This window comes from Hipposideros armiger, unplaced genomic scaffold (genome assembly GCF_001890085.2).
Source record: "Hipposideros armiger isolate ML-2016 unplaced genomic scaffold, ASM189008v1 scaffold_1, whole genome shotgun sequence".
NCBI classification, from domain to species: domain Eukaryota; kingdom Metazoa; phylum Chordata; class Mammalia; order Chiroptera; family Hipposideridae; genus Hipposideros; species Hipposideros armiger.
In genome coordinates this window covers 2,687,069-2,704,960 of record NW_017731351.1, presented here as the reverse complement: position 1 = coordinate 2,704,960, position 17,892 = coordinate 2,687,069, and the positions used below count along the sequence as shown (strand labels likewise).

Below are 17,892 nucleotides of genomic sequence, written 5' to 3'. Positions count from 1 at the left end.
CACAGCAGCCCAGCTCCAGGTTGAGCTGTTGTTCAGCATCTTAGCTGTAGAGGGCAGTGTCACTGGCCCTCATATGTGGGATCCGAACCGGAGCCCTCTGGCGTCCCAAGCCAGTTCTTAACCATCGTGCCATTCGGCTGGCCCTATTTTTAATTTTTTTGAGGAATCTCTAAACTGTTTCACTTGGAGGGAGTTTTTAAAAAATAATTTAAAAACTAGTATTGAAAAATAGCCCAATTTTGAGCTTTGAAAGTAGCACAACATAATTGGAGGGAAGGTTGTACTAGTTTTCTGTTGCTGCATACCAAATCATCCCAAAACTCAGAAGCTTAAGGAAAACAGACATTTATTAGTCCACAGTTTCTAAGGGTCAATACTCCCAGAACAGCTTAGCTGGGTGGTTGGTTCTTGCTTGGTCTCTCATGAAATTGCAGTCAAGGTGTTGGACAGGGCTACAGAGTCTGAAGACCCCTCAGGCTGAAGGACCCTCTGCACGCTCATAGACACAACTATTACCAGGAGGCTTCAGTTCCTCACCACATAGGCCTCCCCGCAGGGCATCTCACAGCATGACTTCACCGAGAGCTAGCGATCTCAGAAAGAGGGAGAACTTCTAAGACGGAAGCCTTAGTGGCTTGTATAATCTATATTTGAAAGTGACATGCTATCACTTCTGCCATATTGCTTTGTCCATAGACCCACCCTGGTACAGTGTAGGAGGGGACCATACAAGGTTGTGAATACCAGGAGGCGGGATCATTTGGGACCATTTTAGGGGCTGGCACAAAGGCCAAATGAAATTTACAAGAGAGATTTTTCTCTTTCTTGCCCCCACCATTACAGACTTCCCTTACATGTGCATATGCATCCCCAAATTGATACACGATTGGAGCCAAACCTGTTGTTAAGACTCCTTGAGCCAAGAAAAAGTAAGGCTTCTCATGATATGTCTTGACTTACCTCTCAAATCTCATTTTTTCCTACTCTTAGTCCCCTAGGCAGCAGCATTACTGGACTACGTGTTCTCTGAGTGAACCAAGCTCTCCAGACATCTGTACATATTCTTACCTCTACTTGTTCTCTGTTCCTCCCTCTGCTTTGCTAACTCATTCTTTTTGTCCAGGTTAGACCTTGCTTCCTTGAGGAGTGTTTAAAGGGATTTTTTAGAGTGCCAACAGGGCTGAGTTGAGACCCGAACAAGTGGGTGAGAGGAACATGGAGTGAACTTGTGCAGGCTGTTTATTCCTGGGTAAAGGGAGAAGGGAGAAGTGGTAGAAAGAAGGAAAAATAATTTCCTCTCAATATTTCCTAACTTTACCCTTTTTCAAGTTCTAAAAATGATTACTCTTGTAAGTCTCAAATAAGAATATATTGTTACTCAGATATTGGGATCTTCAAGAGGAAAAAATATGCTGCAAGTAAATATTTCTGAAAAAAATTAATTTGCACTGATTTGTGTACAAATAAAGCCCATTTGATTTTCATCTAGAATCTTTATCTTGATGAGGAATGACAGATGCATGGCATGTGTACCTCTATTTTCCTCTCCCGTCTCTTACTGACATTTCTAATCAATCCCAGCACAGTTAAATGTTGTTCTTAAATTCAGATTTATAGTCTTTCTTATCACAGCTTTAATAGCTACTGCCAGGTTACCAGAGTTGACACAAAAGGCAGAATTTGCCATTTCTGATCTTGTTTTCATCCACGCTGTGGTTTGCTACCCATTGGTGAGTTGTGAAATCAATTTAGTGGCTCTGACTTGCTTTAAAAAATACAGTAGAAAATATAGTAAGACTGCACTGAAAAGGGTAAGGTCAAACTGTTTTACAATTCATGCATACATACCAATTTAAGAATAGTTTGAAAAACTTGTATATGATCTTATGTACACACATATATATGAGTAATGTATTGAGTGGGTCACAAAATATTTTTCTTACTATTGAACTTAGAAAATTTGAAAGCCATTGCTATAATTAATTTCAGCATATTTTGCTTTTTAAGCAAAAAATTCGTTTGTTATTCTGGACTTTGTAATAACTTTTCTGATTCCATTCCTACCCAAGTCAAAATTGGGAGTTCCTGTTCTGTGTTCCTCTGTGTATATTTCTAATAGCTTTTTAATACCATTTTATAATTTGGTGTCCGTTTCTTCAGTGTTCATGACGAGACCGGATTAGCTATTCCTTAGGAAGTGTATATTGCACAGTGGTTAAGCACCTGAAAGCTTTGAAATCAGACCTAGATTTGGATTGTAGTCCATTAATATACTGTGACCTTGGAAAATTATAATCCCTGTAAGTTTTAGGTTCTTCATAAAGTGGGGGAAATTATGCTAGATACCCTCAAAAGATTATTGTGAAGATTAAACAAAACAGAACATGGAAAGGGGGTAACATATTACCTGGTATATAGGAAGTCCTCAATGAATGGTTATAATTATTTGGAAGAAGATCATTACTAAATATATCCATTGACTAAAAGTAGCAGTAAGATGGTTTCAAGAAGGAAAGAGAGAAATAACATTTATTGCATATATTTAATGTGCCAATTATGGTCTAAGTGCTTTATAAGTATTATTTCATCTATTCTTGAAAAGGATATTATTATCCCCATTTACAGGGATATAACTACAAGGCTAGAATTCAAATATAGTTCTTTCTGGTTCTCAGCCTTTAAGCTGTCTCACAGTGAGGGGTGAGTAAATGACAACTAAGAGGCTGGTCATTTGTCTCTCTTCACTCCAGCAGTTATGCTGCATACTTGGGTTGTGTTATTAATGGCATACTTTTCTTAGAAATGTAAATAATTTTTATAAGAGTTTATTTGAGCTAAACTGATGACATATCCCTGGAGCAAGGTCTCAAATGCTCCTACTAATGTCATACTTTTGGTCTTTAGTTTGCTAAAAAGTAAGAGTAAAAATCCCAATGTTGTAGTAGTTTATTGGCCTTTACCAATAATCTAAGAATTCTGATATTCCTTTAAAGTATCATTAACTTGATAAAACCAGAAGTTGTCAGTTCTGCTTTCCAGAGAGCAAGGGGCCTAGGCTTCACCCCCAAAGAGCCTAATTTCATTGCTTTGCAGTGGGGCCTGGGCATTGGTATTTTTTTTAAGCTCCCCAGATGATTCTTATATGTAGCCAAGGTTAATAACCACTGATATCCATATGATATGGTCCCGTAAAAGGAGTGTCAAGGCAGATTTGTTATTCTGAGCTGGCATTCTTTTAGTCCTTAGTCATATTACACAAGTTCAAAGAACAGCATCACTTAAGGCTACCCCAGAGCAAAGGGCTCTCTGGTTGGTGTGCGGGTGTATAGTTGGTAGTCCTACATTTCTCTTGGCAGCTTGCTCTTTCTCTGGACTGACCATCACTCTTCATCTAAATAAGCTGGTTACACACACACATCTTCCTGTGAATAACAGCTGGCAACATTATGGTATGAAGAAATTGTAGCCTCTATCCCCCTGAGGCACCCAGCATGACTTAAGGATTCTAACTGAGGAAGCTTGTGACATGTTTTAGTTCAGTGAGCTACACATGGTCCTTTTACTGCTGTCCTTTTGACCTTGTTCTCTCTCATGGGTTCTGCTCATCTCCGTTAATTGAAGGTTGAGCCCATGTAGTTTGCTGATTCACTGTCCCCAACTTGTCTCAGGTTCTCTAGGTAGTTATAGGAGGAAACAAATAAATTTATTTTCTGATTTGTGTAGTGATTACAATTCTTTTAGCAAAATGTATTTTATTAAATATATATAACTGAAACAAGAAGGATCTCTTAGGAACCATTTTATTAGGTTTGTCCCTTTATAGTTGAATGTGTCAAACACACCTAGGGTCTAAGGCACAAAACTGGTCTTAATCTCTAGAGTAAAGATTATGTTCAAGCAAGCAAGAGTATTAATACCACACACAAACACACCATTATAAACCTTGGTTTGGAAAAATCTAAAACATTCCCAATTTGTCATTAAATTTTTTGACCAGTTCTGCAGAAATACCAGGGAGAGATCCTCTATCTTGGCAAAGAACCATACTCGAGTTGTCCAAGGGCCCCCCTTCATTCTGTGGGTTCCCAGTATGCCTCCAGGAGGTACTGTGGCTGAGCCACCAAAAATAGCAAAGCCAACTATGGGTTACTAATCACCACTTCAGCTAAACCTCTGCATAAGAAATATGGCATACACTGAAACATTTAGTTTTTGTTTGGGATTATTTATTCCATGTTTGCTTGTATCGATGCTGAATATGAGATGTTGGCATTGTCATAGCAAAAATTTTATTATAAACATTTTATTGCTTTTCCACAGGTATGGATTAGAATGTCTGTTCAGGTTTTACAGTTATGGACTGGAAAAAAAATTCAGACAAGAAATTTTTAAGGATTTCCAGGAAGAAACCAAAAGAGACTACGAATCTGGTAAAAAACAAAACAATTAATTAATCTATTTGGAAATTGTAAACCCAAGTCTGTCAATAAATAGGGAATTCATAACTTTTTTCTTTAGGGCAGACCACTGAAGAAAATTCCTTTATAGAGTTGTATTTTGTCATTATTCCCTTGACAAATGTGACTACTCAATGATGTTCCCTTCCATGAAAATTCTATGTAGCATCAGTCGGTATGCTTGGAATGGTGGAGTAGCACAGTGGGTAACAGCACAGGTTCTGGGCTAGCTCCCGAGGTCTGAATCCATTTTCACTCCTTAGTAGCTGTGTGACCTTGGGAAGGTTACTTAACCTTTTAGTTTCACTGTACTCATCAGTAATATATATAAGAGAATAGGGTTGTATATTCTCCAAATTGGTTTAATATACAATAAACCACTTAAATAATACCTGTCACATAGCAAATGCTCAATAAATGTTAGCTGCCATTATTCATTACAATATCTTATTGTCAAAGTCTAAATAATGTGTATATTGGTAGATAAATAGTTTATTGCTGGTAGGATCATGCTCAATATGAATCATTTTTTTTTAAATTCTATATAATTTGTCATGTGTATTTTTCTTTATTTATTAGGTCAGCTGTATGGATTAGAAAAGTTTTGGGCTTATCTGAAGTATTCTAAATCTAAAGCACAGTCTATTGACCCAAAACTTCAGGAATACCTCTGTAGCTTTAAGAAGTTAGAAGACTTCCGCGTTGATGTAAGTTTTAACTTCTTTCTCTGTATTCTTTTTACTACCCATATATTATGAACTATCAGTGAGTTTCTTAACTTTAATTTTAATTATACAATTTCCAATTTTTATTTTGAAAATTTAACTTTCAAGTTTTGAAATCAAAACTTTAAAGTATGTGCAAAAATAGTGCAGAGGCTTCCCATATACTCTTTTACCTAGAATTCCCAAATGTTAACATCTTACATAACCACAGTACAATTGTCAGTTTCCTTTAATTTTGATATGCCCATGTAGTTAAGCATCTTATGGATTTAGTACCTTTTATGTGGATGTGTTGCCAGTTTCTCACCAGGGGTTTGAAAATTGTTCTCCTTTTATGTACTTTTATCCTATAGCTTTTGTGAGATATGCTGATGTAACGTGGATTTAGGGCTCCCCACATAATAAAATTAGAGCAAGAATGTTATGTGCATATGTTATATGCACATGTAGAGACAGCAAAGTAGGCTTTAAACAATTTGATTTCAAGAGGAAAAGGAAAGCATTAAAAAAAGAATGGCATGAACATAAGAAGGTAAAGAAAAAAGGAGGATGAAAAGAAAAATAAGGACAGGAGAATCAAAAAAAGCAAAAAGAGAGATGAGCCGAAGGAAGGCTAGGTCCATCTCTGCTTAGTACTGTAATTTGTCCTGAAGTTTTGTGTAAATGGATGTAATGGCCCAGGGATGGAGTTAATACAAGTGCCTGTGTCTCTGGAATTAAGAACTATGTTTTGAGAGGGGCCTAGCCAGTTCACAAAGACATCCCTGCTCTATTAATAGTGACTCTTACCCTATGTGAGTGGAAGCGAAGGAGTCAAGCCTCCGCTTTTTCTTTTCTTTTTTTTAAGATTTTTATTGGGGAATTGGGGGAAGGGGAACAGACAAGTTGCTGTCCTTTTGTTCTTCAGTCTAGTTGTGGAGGACGTTGCTTCACTGGCCCAAGTTGGCACCATCATTACACTCTTCCCGGGCGAGGCAGACCAGTAGCCGGGTTCTGGACGGCAGCTTGAGGGCCGCTCACGCTGGCTGCTGGCTACACACAGTAGCCCATGGCAACCCACTGCAGCAGGGGCTGCAGCCTATGCCTTCACCAGTAACTCATGGCAACCCAGCTCCAGGTTGAGCTGTTGTTCAGCATCTTAGCTGTAGAAGGCAGTGTCACTGGCCCTCATATGTGGGATCCAAACCGGGGCCCTCTGGTGTCCCAAACCAGTTCTTAACCAATGTGCCACTCGGCCGGCCCTAGTCTCCGCTTTTAAATACAGTGGAATATTGGAGAAGGACGTTACGGTCTTGTCTTCAAATAAAAATATTAATCTGGTGGCGTATGGTTCTGGGCACTCTCTGTAACTGGAAGGCCTGTGAGTAAAAAGCTGACTTTTTTTTAATACAGGATACCTTTCCGTTGCCTACCCCTCTTTGCTTGCAGCCTGAGGGGATTTGGGAGCTTTATGGATATTTAAAGTTTGAAAGTGTTTAAATTCAGTGCCATCAATAATGCCCTCCAGTCTCCTTATCCCAGCTAAACCTTCAAACTTGCTAAAGGTTATTTGACTTGGTGTCTCTTTTTCCTCCTTGCTGCTTTCATTTATCTGCTAAACATTACCAGTTAAGCAAGCTTAAGATAGGCGTTTAGGCTGCGGAAGGGACTAGATATTAATACAATCATTTTGCAGTTGACATAAGTTGAGTAAAGAAGGAAAATAGCCTCTGAAACATTTTCTTGGAGGCAAGGAACCCTGTATTATGTGTATGGCCTATTATGTAGTTCAAGCCCATTTGTCGAATGAAAGAATGAAAAACATACTAGGAAGCTGATTTAGTTGGGGGAGACATTTAAGTTTAATAATACCTTAAATTGCTATTAAGTTTTTGTTGTAATAACAAAATCTACTGAAGCGCCAACATTTCTCTCTTTGTTGGAAAAGTCTGGCCTTAGATTTTAAAGGCAGGAAAAATAGTATAATCATCACTATGTTGTCTTTTATGTCTTTCATAATTTGCAGCCCCCTATTAGTGAGGAATTTGGAAGAAAAAGACATTCATCTACTTCTGGTTCGGAAAGTAATCGTCATAGAGGTCCATCCAATTCTTCCACGAAGTCACCAAATGCGGCTAACCCTGCATCTGCCAATCAGCTTCAGGGCCCAATAAATTCTCCCAGAAGGAATACGGCACAGAGGTCCAGTGACAGTTCACACCAGAATAGTGCTGCCTCAGTCTCCACAAGTGGTGAAATGCCTGAGAAATAGATGCTTATGAAAGTTGTTTGCCTTTAAAATCAACATTTACATCAGTATTTATTTGGGAAAAATCTTCTGATGTTTAATTGTGATAATCAGAAAAAAGAAAAAGGAAGAAAAGTGGTAGCATTTTTTTTTTCTAGCAAGATAAATTCTAAAAACGATTTCCCTGACTGACCTTTTATAGAGATCCTCTAGTAATGTGTTTTGGTCTCAGTATTTCTTTTTCAAAGCTGTTGTTTACAAGAACAGCATTCCTTAAATGCAAAAACAACAAGGAATGCCTAACATTTCAGCTCATACTTCTTAAAGAAGATACTGTATGTTGTATTCATCTCTTCTATAGAGCTTTCTTAAAGAATCCAATTACCCAACAACTATCACTTCATATTTGAACTTCTCAAAAACAAAGGAAGATTACATATATATATTTTTTTTAACTCAGAAAATGAATATGAAATGATACATTTGCTTTTCTTTTAGACATATTAGTTTACAGGAAACTTTTTTGTTTTTTGTTTTTACAAAAGTAGAAATATATTGCAGTTATATTGAAGCATACACACTTTGGATCCTGGATTTTGCTTTTTCCCAGCTAGTTATAGTTGTGTTGGTTGTGGAGTGTTCTGAATTGGCATCAGCTGGTTTCATATTGGGAGTGATTTACTTTTTGTGACTATGTACAAACCTGCACAAGTAATTGAAAGTGATGAAAACTGGGTTGGGATTGGTGGGAATATTGTCCTAAATTAATTAAATCTTGCACTGCTTGGGCCGGCCGAGTGGCTCAGTTGGTTAAGGGCTCACCCAAGAGTTTGAGTTCTGAGCAACAGCAGTTCAATGCCCAGCCCAAGCTGAGCTGCTGCTGAGCTGCCAACAGGCGGCAGCATGGCTCAGCTTAAACAACAACAAAAAAAATCTTTCACTGCTTTGAATGCCTTTGTTGTTTGTACATCTATAGGTGGGTATGTCACAGATTATATTAAATTTAAAAGGCATACTTAGTTTTTCCGTTTTGTTTCTTTTAGTTTTGTTTTATGCTCATAAGTGTTTTGAAGAGTTACAGCAAATTGATTTCTAATTTTTATAGCTATTGCAACTGGTGTAAATGATAGTTTCAGTTTTTTCTGGGAATTAAAAAAATAAAGTTTATTCTAAATTATTTGAATGGATTTTTAATTATTTTTGTTTAGAATATTGTTGAAGAGCTGTAATTTAAATTTTGCTAGTAGAAAACCATTCCATTTTGTGAATGAAGTTTCAGTTATAAATTTATATCCATTTTTATTTAGCATATACATTTTCTTGTATTGCCAATAGCAGCTGGTTTAATACACTACATTAATTTACTTTCTTTCTGGTGTCTTATCCTTGTAGAATGACAACATTGAAATACATATAATCTTATCTGGATAAATGGGCTATTTAATAAGAAATTTTCATTACTTATTGCATAGTGATAATTTGTAGTTTTATAATTAATACTTCGGTGGGCCATTTTAATGTTTTAGTTTTAAGTAACAGTCAAATTTGAATATGTAGAAAATAAATTTTACTTAGAGATCTTGGATAGATAATGCAAAACAGCTAATGCATTAGAATAACAAATTATAAAATGTTTTCTTAAGTGGACATGTAGTTCTGGCTTTTTAGTGAGAAATTTCCAAACCGTGCTTATTACCTTTAAGTAGCCTGTGAAATGCTCTAAATTATTTTTTCAGTATCCTTTTTGTGTTGAACACATACATCTGAAATCTGTATTTAACCCAAGATTATTTCCACTCACTTAAATATGCAAGTGTAAATTTGATTGGAAAGTTGTATATTTTTTGTGAAATATATAGTAATGAAGAGTTTTGTGATGTGTAAAAAATTAGTAATTTTACCATCTTATTTTGATTATAAAATTGATACATGTATGTGGGGAAATTTAGAAAAGCACAAAGAAAATAAAGTACCTTTTTAAAAAATAAAAAAATAAAATTGGTATCATGCTATACATATAGTAGCATTATGACCTGCTTTTTCACATAATAAAGGTGAGAATTATCTGGTGTCATTAATATTTCTATACCATGATTTTTACAAATTACATAGCATTCCAGCATATGGATGCATATTTGTCTATGGTTAAGTAGTTTATTTAGCTAATCATCTATTGTTGAACTTTAGCTTGTGGCCAGGTTTGGGCTCTTATAAAGAACAATTTAATAATATCCCTAAGATAAATTTTTGTATACAGACTTTGAGTTATTGCCTAGCATAAATGTTTAGAAGTTGAAATTCTAAGTAAAAATGTGTTCTCATTTAACAGACTCTAAGATGGTCACACAGTTTATATTTTTACTAACAGCATCTGCTTTCCTACATCCCCACCAACAATACTGTTTATTATAAATATTTCTCTTTGAATGATCGAGCAGCAAAAAGTACTGTGTTAATATCATTATTACTCTCATTTTCATCAGTTTACTAATGAGTAATTCTATTGTTTATTAACTATGTTATTTGTAGATGGCTTGATCATATCCTTTATGTTTTCCTTTTGAAGTGATTATGTTTTTCTGACTGATTTATAGAGCTTTTTTACTTACCAGGATTAACTCTTTGCTTTCTAATTTTGTTATGTATGTTTGACATGGTATGTACATTTTTTGGTAAAAATTTTTAAAAGTATGCCCTTTAAAGAAATTCCAAATGTAAAACTCAAGCAAATAAAAACTGTTATTCAGTGAAAAGAAAAACATTATTGACTGTAAATCTAAACAGCCCTACCCCAAATTGAGATGCGTCCCTAGAGACCTTCCATGCTTCCTTCCTTATGGTTTTGTACAGTTTTATTAATTTTGTTAAATACAAAAGGCAGTGTTAAACTGTTTAAATCCAAATGACTTGTCCTTTTAAAGGAATAGTTGAAGCAATCTTTGGAATTCTTTATACTGAAAGGAACTAAGGATGAAAGTTATATTTTTTAAATATTTTAGTTTTAAAATAGATTTTTAGTTTTTAAATTTGTTTTGACATTTGGGACTCCACTCTGACATTCTTTCTGCTTGTCCTTGCCATTATACTAAATGATATTACCACTTTCCTTCTGGCCTTAATCTTGTCCTTTCAACTAATTTCTTAGTTCTTGTGAATTGCTTTGTTTTATTCTTGCCTAGAAGACTGATCCAAGAGTAATACCTAATTATATCACCACTAGATGGCAGAGTGAAGTAAGTTAGATCTGTAGTCTTTTGAAAGGAGTGAGAGTTGTGGAGAACTCTCACTCCATCTCGTGGTGATATATAATTATATCAATTACTCTTGCATTCCTAACAACTCATGATTATTACCTTGTTAGTGCAGTGCTAACTTGTGCTTAATTATTAGTAAATGAATACAGTGACATTAAGATTTGTGTTATGGTTAAAGATTAAAAAAATACTGTTGCTTTGGTATTCTGTCCTGTCACTTAAAACTTTGAAGTACTTCATTAGCATTTTTGTGATAACTCGAAATGTAAACAAAGCAAGACAATTGTAAGATGTATCTGTTTGGATGTCTGGCTAACCTAAGCTGTGTAGGCAGTCACAGTTAGTGAATGGCTCCTGTATGAGACTTAAAACTAAATGTTACTCTATAGATGTTTTCCCACAATTAGATAAGGTAAAATAAAAGCTAAACTAAACATTTTATTCAAAATATGCTTAGAAGTGTTGCATTACTTCAGGGTTATTATTGTCAACTGAAGATACTATAGGACTGGTCAGAAATAATGATAATTCTAGTCTTAAAAAAGCTTGAAGGAAATATGTCACATGGTTAATTAACAGGAACAAACTCTGGCTTTATACTGTTTTACCAATTTTCTGAATTCTTTGCAATGAGTCTGTTTTTAATTAGGCCGGTTAACACATGATTTGGTTAATAGAATGGTTTCTACCAATATACATATTTGCTTTAGTAGAAAAAGGCAGAATATGCTGTTTGTTGTTTTGATTTTGTTTTTTTCCAGGTAATATCCCAAGTTTACAAAATTGCATACTTTTCTCAAGGTGCTTTAAGGTACATTTGACGTTAGTCACAGCACGAACATAATCACAGTACTGTGATGTTTAACGTTAAACTTCTCTGGTTTCCATTTGAGTGCCCCTGAGTATAATCATCTAAGGGAAGGCTGACTTTTAATGTGTCAATAGAAGGGCTTTGAGAGGGAGGGTCTGTGAGACCCCAAAATTCAGTATGTAGAATTTTTTATATCTGTGGGTTCTTTGGGAGATAATCCTTAGCTTTTATCACATACCTACCAGGATTCATGATCCCACATAAGTTTAAGAACCCCTCCTCTAGAGACAACTTAGCTTATTTGTTAGAAACATGACTTAAATCCTGGCTCCCCCTCACTAAGTTACAGCCCTTCACCTACAAAATTGCACTTACCTCATAGTGTTCTAAAGATTACATGTAAAGCATTTAACACAATGTCTGGCATGCAGTAAGCACTTAGTAAACACCAGCTATTATTAGGACTAAGCACTAGACATGTAATCTTTAGGTATATAAAGATATTTTCTTCAATAGGCTATGAATATCATATAATTTCATATGAATATAGATTTTCGCATATCTTCATGCGAAATTAATCTACTTAAAACATTATAATTTGTAAAAAAAAATCAGATTCCTTCTAATTGTTTCGTTGTGCTAGGATAATAAAGTTACAAGCACTTTTCTGCCCTTGCGGCGACTCACTCACTTCCACATGAGAAACAGTAGGATGCTTAGATCATGCTATTTCTACTGACTGCAAACAACTGACCGGTATGAATTCCATGAAGCGGTCACCAGGTCATGAATCTGACCTATCTTAATGTCTCACTTTTAGTTCCCTGCTCCTGTTTATTCAGTTAACAGTTACGTTTCCCCAGCAGCACTAGGATCTATTCCTCGTCGTAAATATCCAGCCCCTGGGTATGATGCAAGAATTTGCTTTTCCAGGACCCATGGCCTCTCCAGGCTCAGGAGGCAAGTGACCTCCCCACTGCCACTCACTTTTCTCATGAACCAGAATATATATAGTCTAAGGACCAAGGGAGGCATCAAAATATCCTCCGAGTTTGTAAAAACACACCTTTGGAAACGCCTTGGGCAGTCAAGGGGCTGTGGCATAATGCAGTGTTCCTCAAATTGGAGGTATGGCCGGAATACATACAGTCAGAGGAGTGCAGATCATTGTAAAGGAATCCACTTCCAGATTCTCAATTTCCGTAAGTATTCTTTCCTAAAATTGCTTTATCTTATAACATACTCGAGTTCCTAACAGTCTTTTTTCTCATTTAATAAAGGCATTGTCCTTACGCATCCCAAATATCACTCTAGAACAGCGGTTCTCAACTTTTCACAGGGGTCGCCTAAGACCATCGGAAAACACATATTTTCGATGGTCTTAGGAACCAAGACACAGCTCCTCTATCCATCTCTAGGCCCACCTGCAGATACGCCCACATACGAGTACCCACAGGGGTCGCGACCCACAGGTTGAGAACCGCTGCTCTAGAAGTAAAAGCCACACAAAGGTGAAAACTTAAACTTGAATGATTCATTGAGCTCCCATAAATGCATCAGACTTGTTGAATTTCTCTTTATAAATATTTCTGTTTAGGGTAAGGCTTCAGGTATTTTTCGTTGGTGTTTAGTGTGTTATTCAATGAGAAAGAACATGTTTTACTCAAATCATACAAAGTATAGCAGTAACTGAGTCTCATTTCATTTGATAAAATATTTAAAATTTTTTATTTCCTATTTATATGAGATCTCATTTTTATAAATAGCTTCCAGACAGATGTTTTTAGCAGAGTAAAACTTTCCCTTTCATTAGATTTCTTTAAAAAGTTGAATCATGGTTCTTCTCAAGACGTATATTTCCAGTAGAACTTGCGGTGGAGACTGTCAGGGGTTTATCCAGTCTGCAGCTCCCCCACTGGTGCACACTGCTGGACTGCATGCCATCCCGCTGCTGCCTTAGGTTTGCTGATACCAGAAGGCAGAGGAAGTGAGGGCCACCACTCTCCGACGCCCACGTACCATCTCCACGCTGGTGCTTTCCTTTCCTGGCTCTGGGCAAGCCACATGTTGAAGACAGCAGAGCCCCAGTATGGAAGAAACCTGTGTCTCTGATTCACCACCTAGTCTATTCTGGGACTCTGATTATCAAGAAATAGTCTTTTATCGTATTTAGCCATCAAGAATTTGGAGTTTATCTCTTACAGTAGCTAGTATTACTTTATAAAAAATTTACTACCTGTATTTGATAAGTATCAAAATGTGCATATATGTTATTTTGATCAATTATATATTAATAATTGTAATAACTCAATCCAGAAGAAAATAATTTTATCAATTAGAACCACTTATGGTGGTCAGGAAAAATAAATAAAATTTTAAATTATATACTTGTTTTTGTTGCAGATGCATATCTGGTGATCAATAAGACTTTCAAACATTAAAATGTATTAGGATAAAAACTGGAGAAAATGGAATGGAAATACAAGTTCAAGGAGAAAAGGGAAAGGTATAAGTTTTCCTAACTGTTAAAGAAAAGCTTGCTCATACATTTTTTAAAAATGGATTAAAATGTTACATTTGGGTTTTACTAGATTCACTGAAAAATGATGTTCATATTCATAATTTTATGTGTCAGTGTTTATAATATGCTGGACATTATGACCTTTGCAACTATTAACATGAAAAGATTTTAATGTCAGCTTAAAACGTTGGGAGGGATACATAAGTTTATCGAGTTTATTTTAGGGGTTTACAAGCAAAAATATTTGAAGACTGATGGGAAGGGGAAAGTGCAGACTTTGGAGTTCAGTAGCTCTGCGTCCAAATTCTGGTTCTGCTCTGTCACTAGGCAAGTTAGGTTAACACCTATGGGCCATTATTTCATTCTTAACATTTAAATGAAAATACATGTAAATTACCTACTATCTGGCACTAACCTGCTCTTGCTATTAAAAATCTTAAGTATTACTAGGAGGGGGACAAAATTAGCCACTCAGGTAAAATTAATGCATTAAGATCCTTATTTCTGAGAGTGAGTGAAAATAAGTACACAGAGGGAAGAACTTAGGAGAGAAGGCTAATTTTAGAACATGTGCCATGGACCAGAGGAAGAAGCTGAGTTACATGGCATCATGGTGTGGGAAGGGGCCTCATTTGGGAGAGCACTAGGCAGGGCGGCAAGGCTGTGTACAAAGGGAAAAGGAGAAGGGAGCGTAAATACACTTGAACTCAACAGTGGTTCTAGTCGGCCGTGCAATTAAAATCGCTCTCAAATTTTAAAGGTACTCAAAAGATTGCTTTTAAGTTGGTGTAATTATTTTATATGTGCCATAAATAGCATGTACTTTATGAATCTCCTCCCTTGTATTCCACATGACTTCTATTTTAAGTCGCTCCAAAGTGACACCAGAGAGTTAACTAGGTCAGCTGCCACCTGTGTTTGTTTCCTTTATAATTCTTTTAACTCTCTGAGAGAATTGAGGACATTAAGTGTGGCAATTTCCTTACCTCACACCTCTGAGTACAGTGTGGACCAGCAGATGAATGCTGGTGACCACAGCTGGGAAGGGCTGGGGAGTTGCAAAGCTCATGCCTGGTAAACAGGGCCAGTGCAGTCTAAACAGTACCTGGGGCCACCTGGCCTTTTTATTACTTAATTAGCTATCTTACAATTCAGATTCACCACTAGAGTTCTTGCATTTAGGAAGGGATGGGAGAAAGTCTCAAGAGAACAGTATTTTGAAAAATAGCCAGTGTTGTTGGGAGTATAAATTGGCACAAAAGCTCTATGACAGAAAATTTAGTAATCGTTTTTGAAATTTTAAGTGAATTTACTATTCGACCTAGCATTTCTACTTCCAGGCATTTACCCTACAAATATAATCTTTGTACACCTGTGCAGAGATGTACTAGTATAGTCAGGAAAGCATTTTTAATAGCATAAGATTGGAAATTACTTGAATATCCATCCATAAGGGACTGATTGTTATAATATGACCATAAAATGGGATTCCACGAAGAATGGCAACTTAAGAGTTGATAAGGAATACTGGGATATTCTTTAAGGAATAATCAAATAAGGAATAATCTCCAAGATATGTCAAGTGAAAAAAGCAAGGTACACAGTATTGTGTCTAGGAGTCTACCTTTGGGCTAAAAAAATATACACATCTGCTTGTATATGAATAAAATAGCCCTGGAAGGAAAATTAAGCAAATGGCAATGTTGCCCATGAGGAAGGAGAGCTGGGTAACTGGAGGGTTAGGTGGGAGGAAAACACTCTACCCTATTTCTTTTGAATTCTGTGCTATGTGCATATTTTTTAAAAGACTTTAAAAAAAGTTCCTAAGCTTCATAAGACTGACAAAATATATTACCAGTGACTCATCTTAACATCCCTTTGGTTTTGCTATAAAGACAAATAACACAGCAGCTCAGTGTTGGGATTTTAAGCAGGATATAACAAATTATGCTCCTTTCTTCCCCTTCAGTGCTCCAAACCAAATTCCATATACTCCAGGAGTCAGACAAAAGTTGGGTAAAATGCTCATTACCACCAATAACGCTGGGCCTGACTACTGAGTTTAATACTCCTTTGCTCAGAAAATTAAGCTTGCCCACCCGGAGACACCTGGACAAATGCAGGGCTCTCCTCAGAGTCAAGCAGCTCACCATGTAGCCCAGGAAGAGAAGGTTAAGAGGGGAAACCGGTCAGGTCTGCAGGGAGTTCAGCCTGGTAAGAGGAAGGAGAGGGGAGCTGGGGAGGGCAGTGCAGCTCTCTTGCCCGTCTCACCAGCCACATGTGGGGAAGAGTGGAGAGCAGAGACGAGGGAGCAAACTGCTTTCCCAGCAGAGTGTAAACTCCTGGAGGGTTTTTAGTTTCCATTCTGTGGACTCAGGCAGGAATGCTAGGAAGAGGAAAGACTGGTTTCTCCTGTAAGGGCCCAGCTTTTGCTGCTGATTGCCTGTATGGACTGATCTCGTCTAATTCCTGGGTGTCACCTGGTCCTACTGGCTTGATTGCCTTCCCTTGCAGGCCTTGCGCAGTTCCTGCCTTCTGCACATGGTTTTCCTGCTCCTTCTTCCAGTTGTTACTTGCCTGTTCAGGTCCACATCCAGCTCTGCTTCAGGCAGCCCTTGGCTCCTGGGAGCCCTTTCAGACCTTGTTCTCCAACCCCTCCTCTGGCCCCCAGCATGTGCTGCCTATCTAGTTAAATTTTTCTTTATGGCTGTGGGCTCTTCTACCTTTGCCTTTCAGTCCTAACATGATCAGTTAAGGAAAGCTTAACTACAAGAGAGTAAGATAGAGAAAGAGGGAAAGACCCTCAGGGTTGTATAATAGTTATACAATTTATATGTGGGAAACTAAGATGTACAACTTTTGACTCATTTTAATTTCCCTAATACAATAAAGAAGACAATGTGTGGTGGAGGGATTGAGAGGTCCCCTCCCAGCCTGGGAAACTTAGTGTGCAATGAGGGAAATTTAATCTCCCTTCCTGCTCCCATCTCCTGTTTCCCAGGCTACTGTGGCAGTTGTTTGTTCATAGATGCCCCATAAGCTCTTGGAGGCAGCTGAGAATTAAGTTGCTTATTAATTCATTTAGTCTTGACCTACATATGGGTGAATAATCACAGGGCCATCTGTCCTCCTTAATTAACATGCAGAGATGAAGAGATTTCTCCCTACCTTCTGTGGATCATGGATCGTTTGTGAATCTTGTCAAAAAGGCCCCCAAACAACTTGCTGCCAGAGTCCTGGCAATTGCTTCTAAGTGAAACCATCAGCTAATGAGCAGGGCTTTTGTTGTTTTAGCTTGTTTTGCCATTTTTTTAAAGGACCCCTGTGGTCACTGGCCCTTACTATTTCACCAGCCAAAGGCAGTCTCATCAATGAATAAGCAATAGTGTGTTTCCTTTCAGGTTCAGGAGATAGAATGAGAGATTTCCCCCAGGTGCCTGTGAGTTTCGACTCCCACAGGCTTCTGTTTCTCCAGGGTCCTCACACTTGCCTGTGTGAGGTAGATGAACTGAAGCAGCTTATCACAAAGAGCAACTTCCTCTCGGTTTTTGACATGAAATGTGGTGGGTTAAAAAGCTGTCAACCAAAACTAGACAAACCCTTACTGGTGACCCTTAGAGTACCTGCGAACTTCTATGTCCATAAAAATCTTCCTTAACAGTTATCAAGGACCTGACCGAATGAGCAGTTTCATGGCTCTGGTAAGATGGATGACCAGTAGTCATGTGGATGAAATATTGGGTTGTTGGAAAAGTCATGATGCATTTTTGCAACAAAAAACAGAAAAAAACACGTCATGACTTTTTCCAACAACCTAATAGCTTCCATGTCGGAGTGAGTCACTGTGTACCAAGGGCTGCCACACACTTTACGTCCCTTGAGCCCAGTATTTCCGTG

The 17,892-nt window shown here is 37.3% G+C and overlaps 1 protein-coding gene across 1 annotated transcript in view; it reads left to right on the top strand.

Annotated features, from left to right (window-relative positions):
* LOC109373924 (la-related protein 1B-like) overlaps positions 1 to 8,270 on the top strand; it is a 19,668-nt gene extending 11,398 nt beyond the window's left edge. The window contains exons 4-6 of the mRNA XM_019628221.1: positions 4,321 to 4,430; positions 5,037 to 5,164; positions 7,188 to 8,270. Of these exons, the coding sequence (XP_019483766.1) occupies positions 4,321 to 4,430; positions 5,037 to 5,164; positions 7,188 to 7,433 (484 nt within the window). The 3' untranslated portion in view covers positions 7,434 to 8,270. The remainder of the gene's footprint in view (positions 1 to 4,320; positions 4,431 to 5,036; positions 5,165 to 7,187) is intronic.
* The last annotated feature ends 9,622 nt before the right edge of the window (positions 8,271 to 17,892 follow it).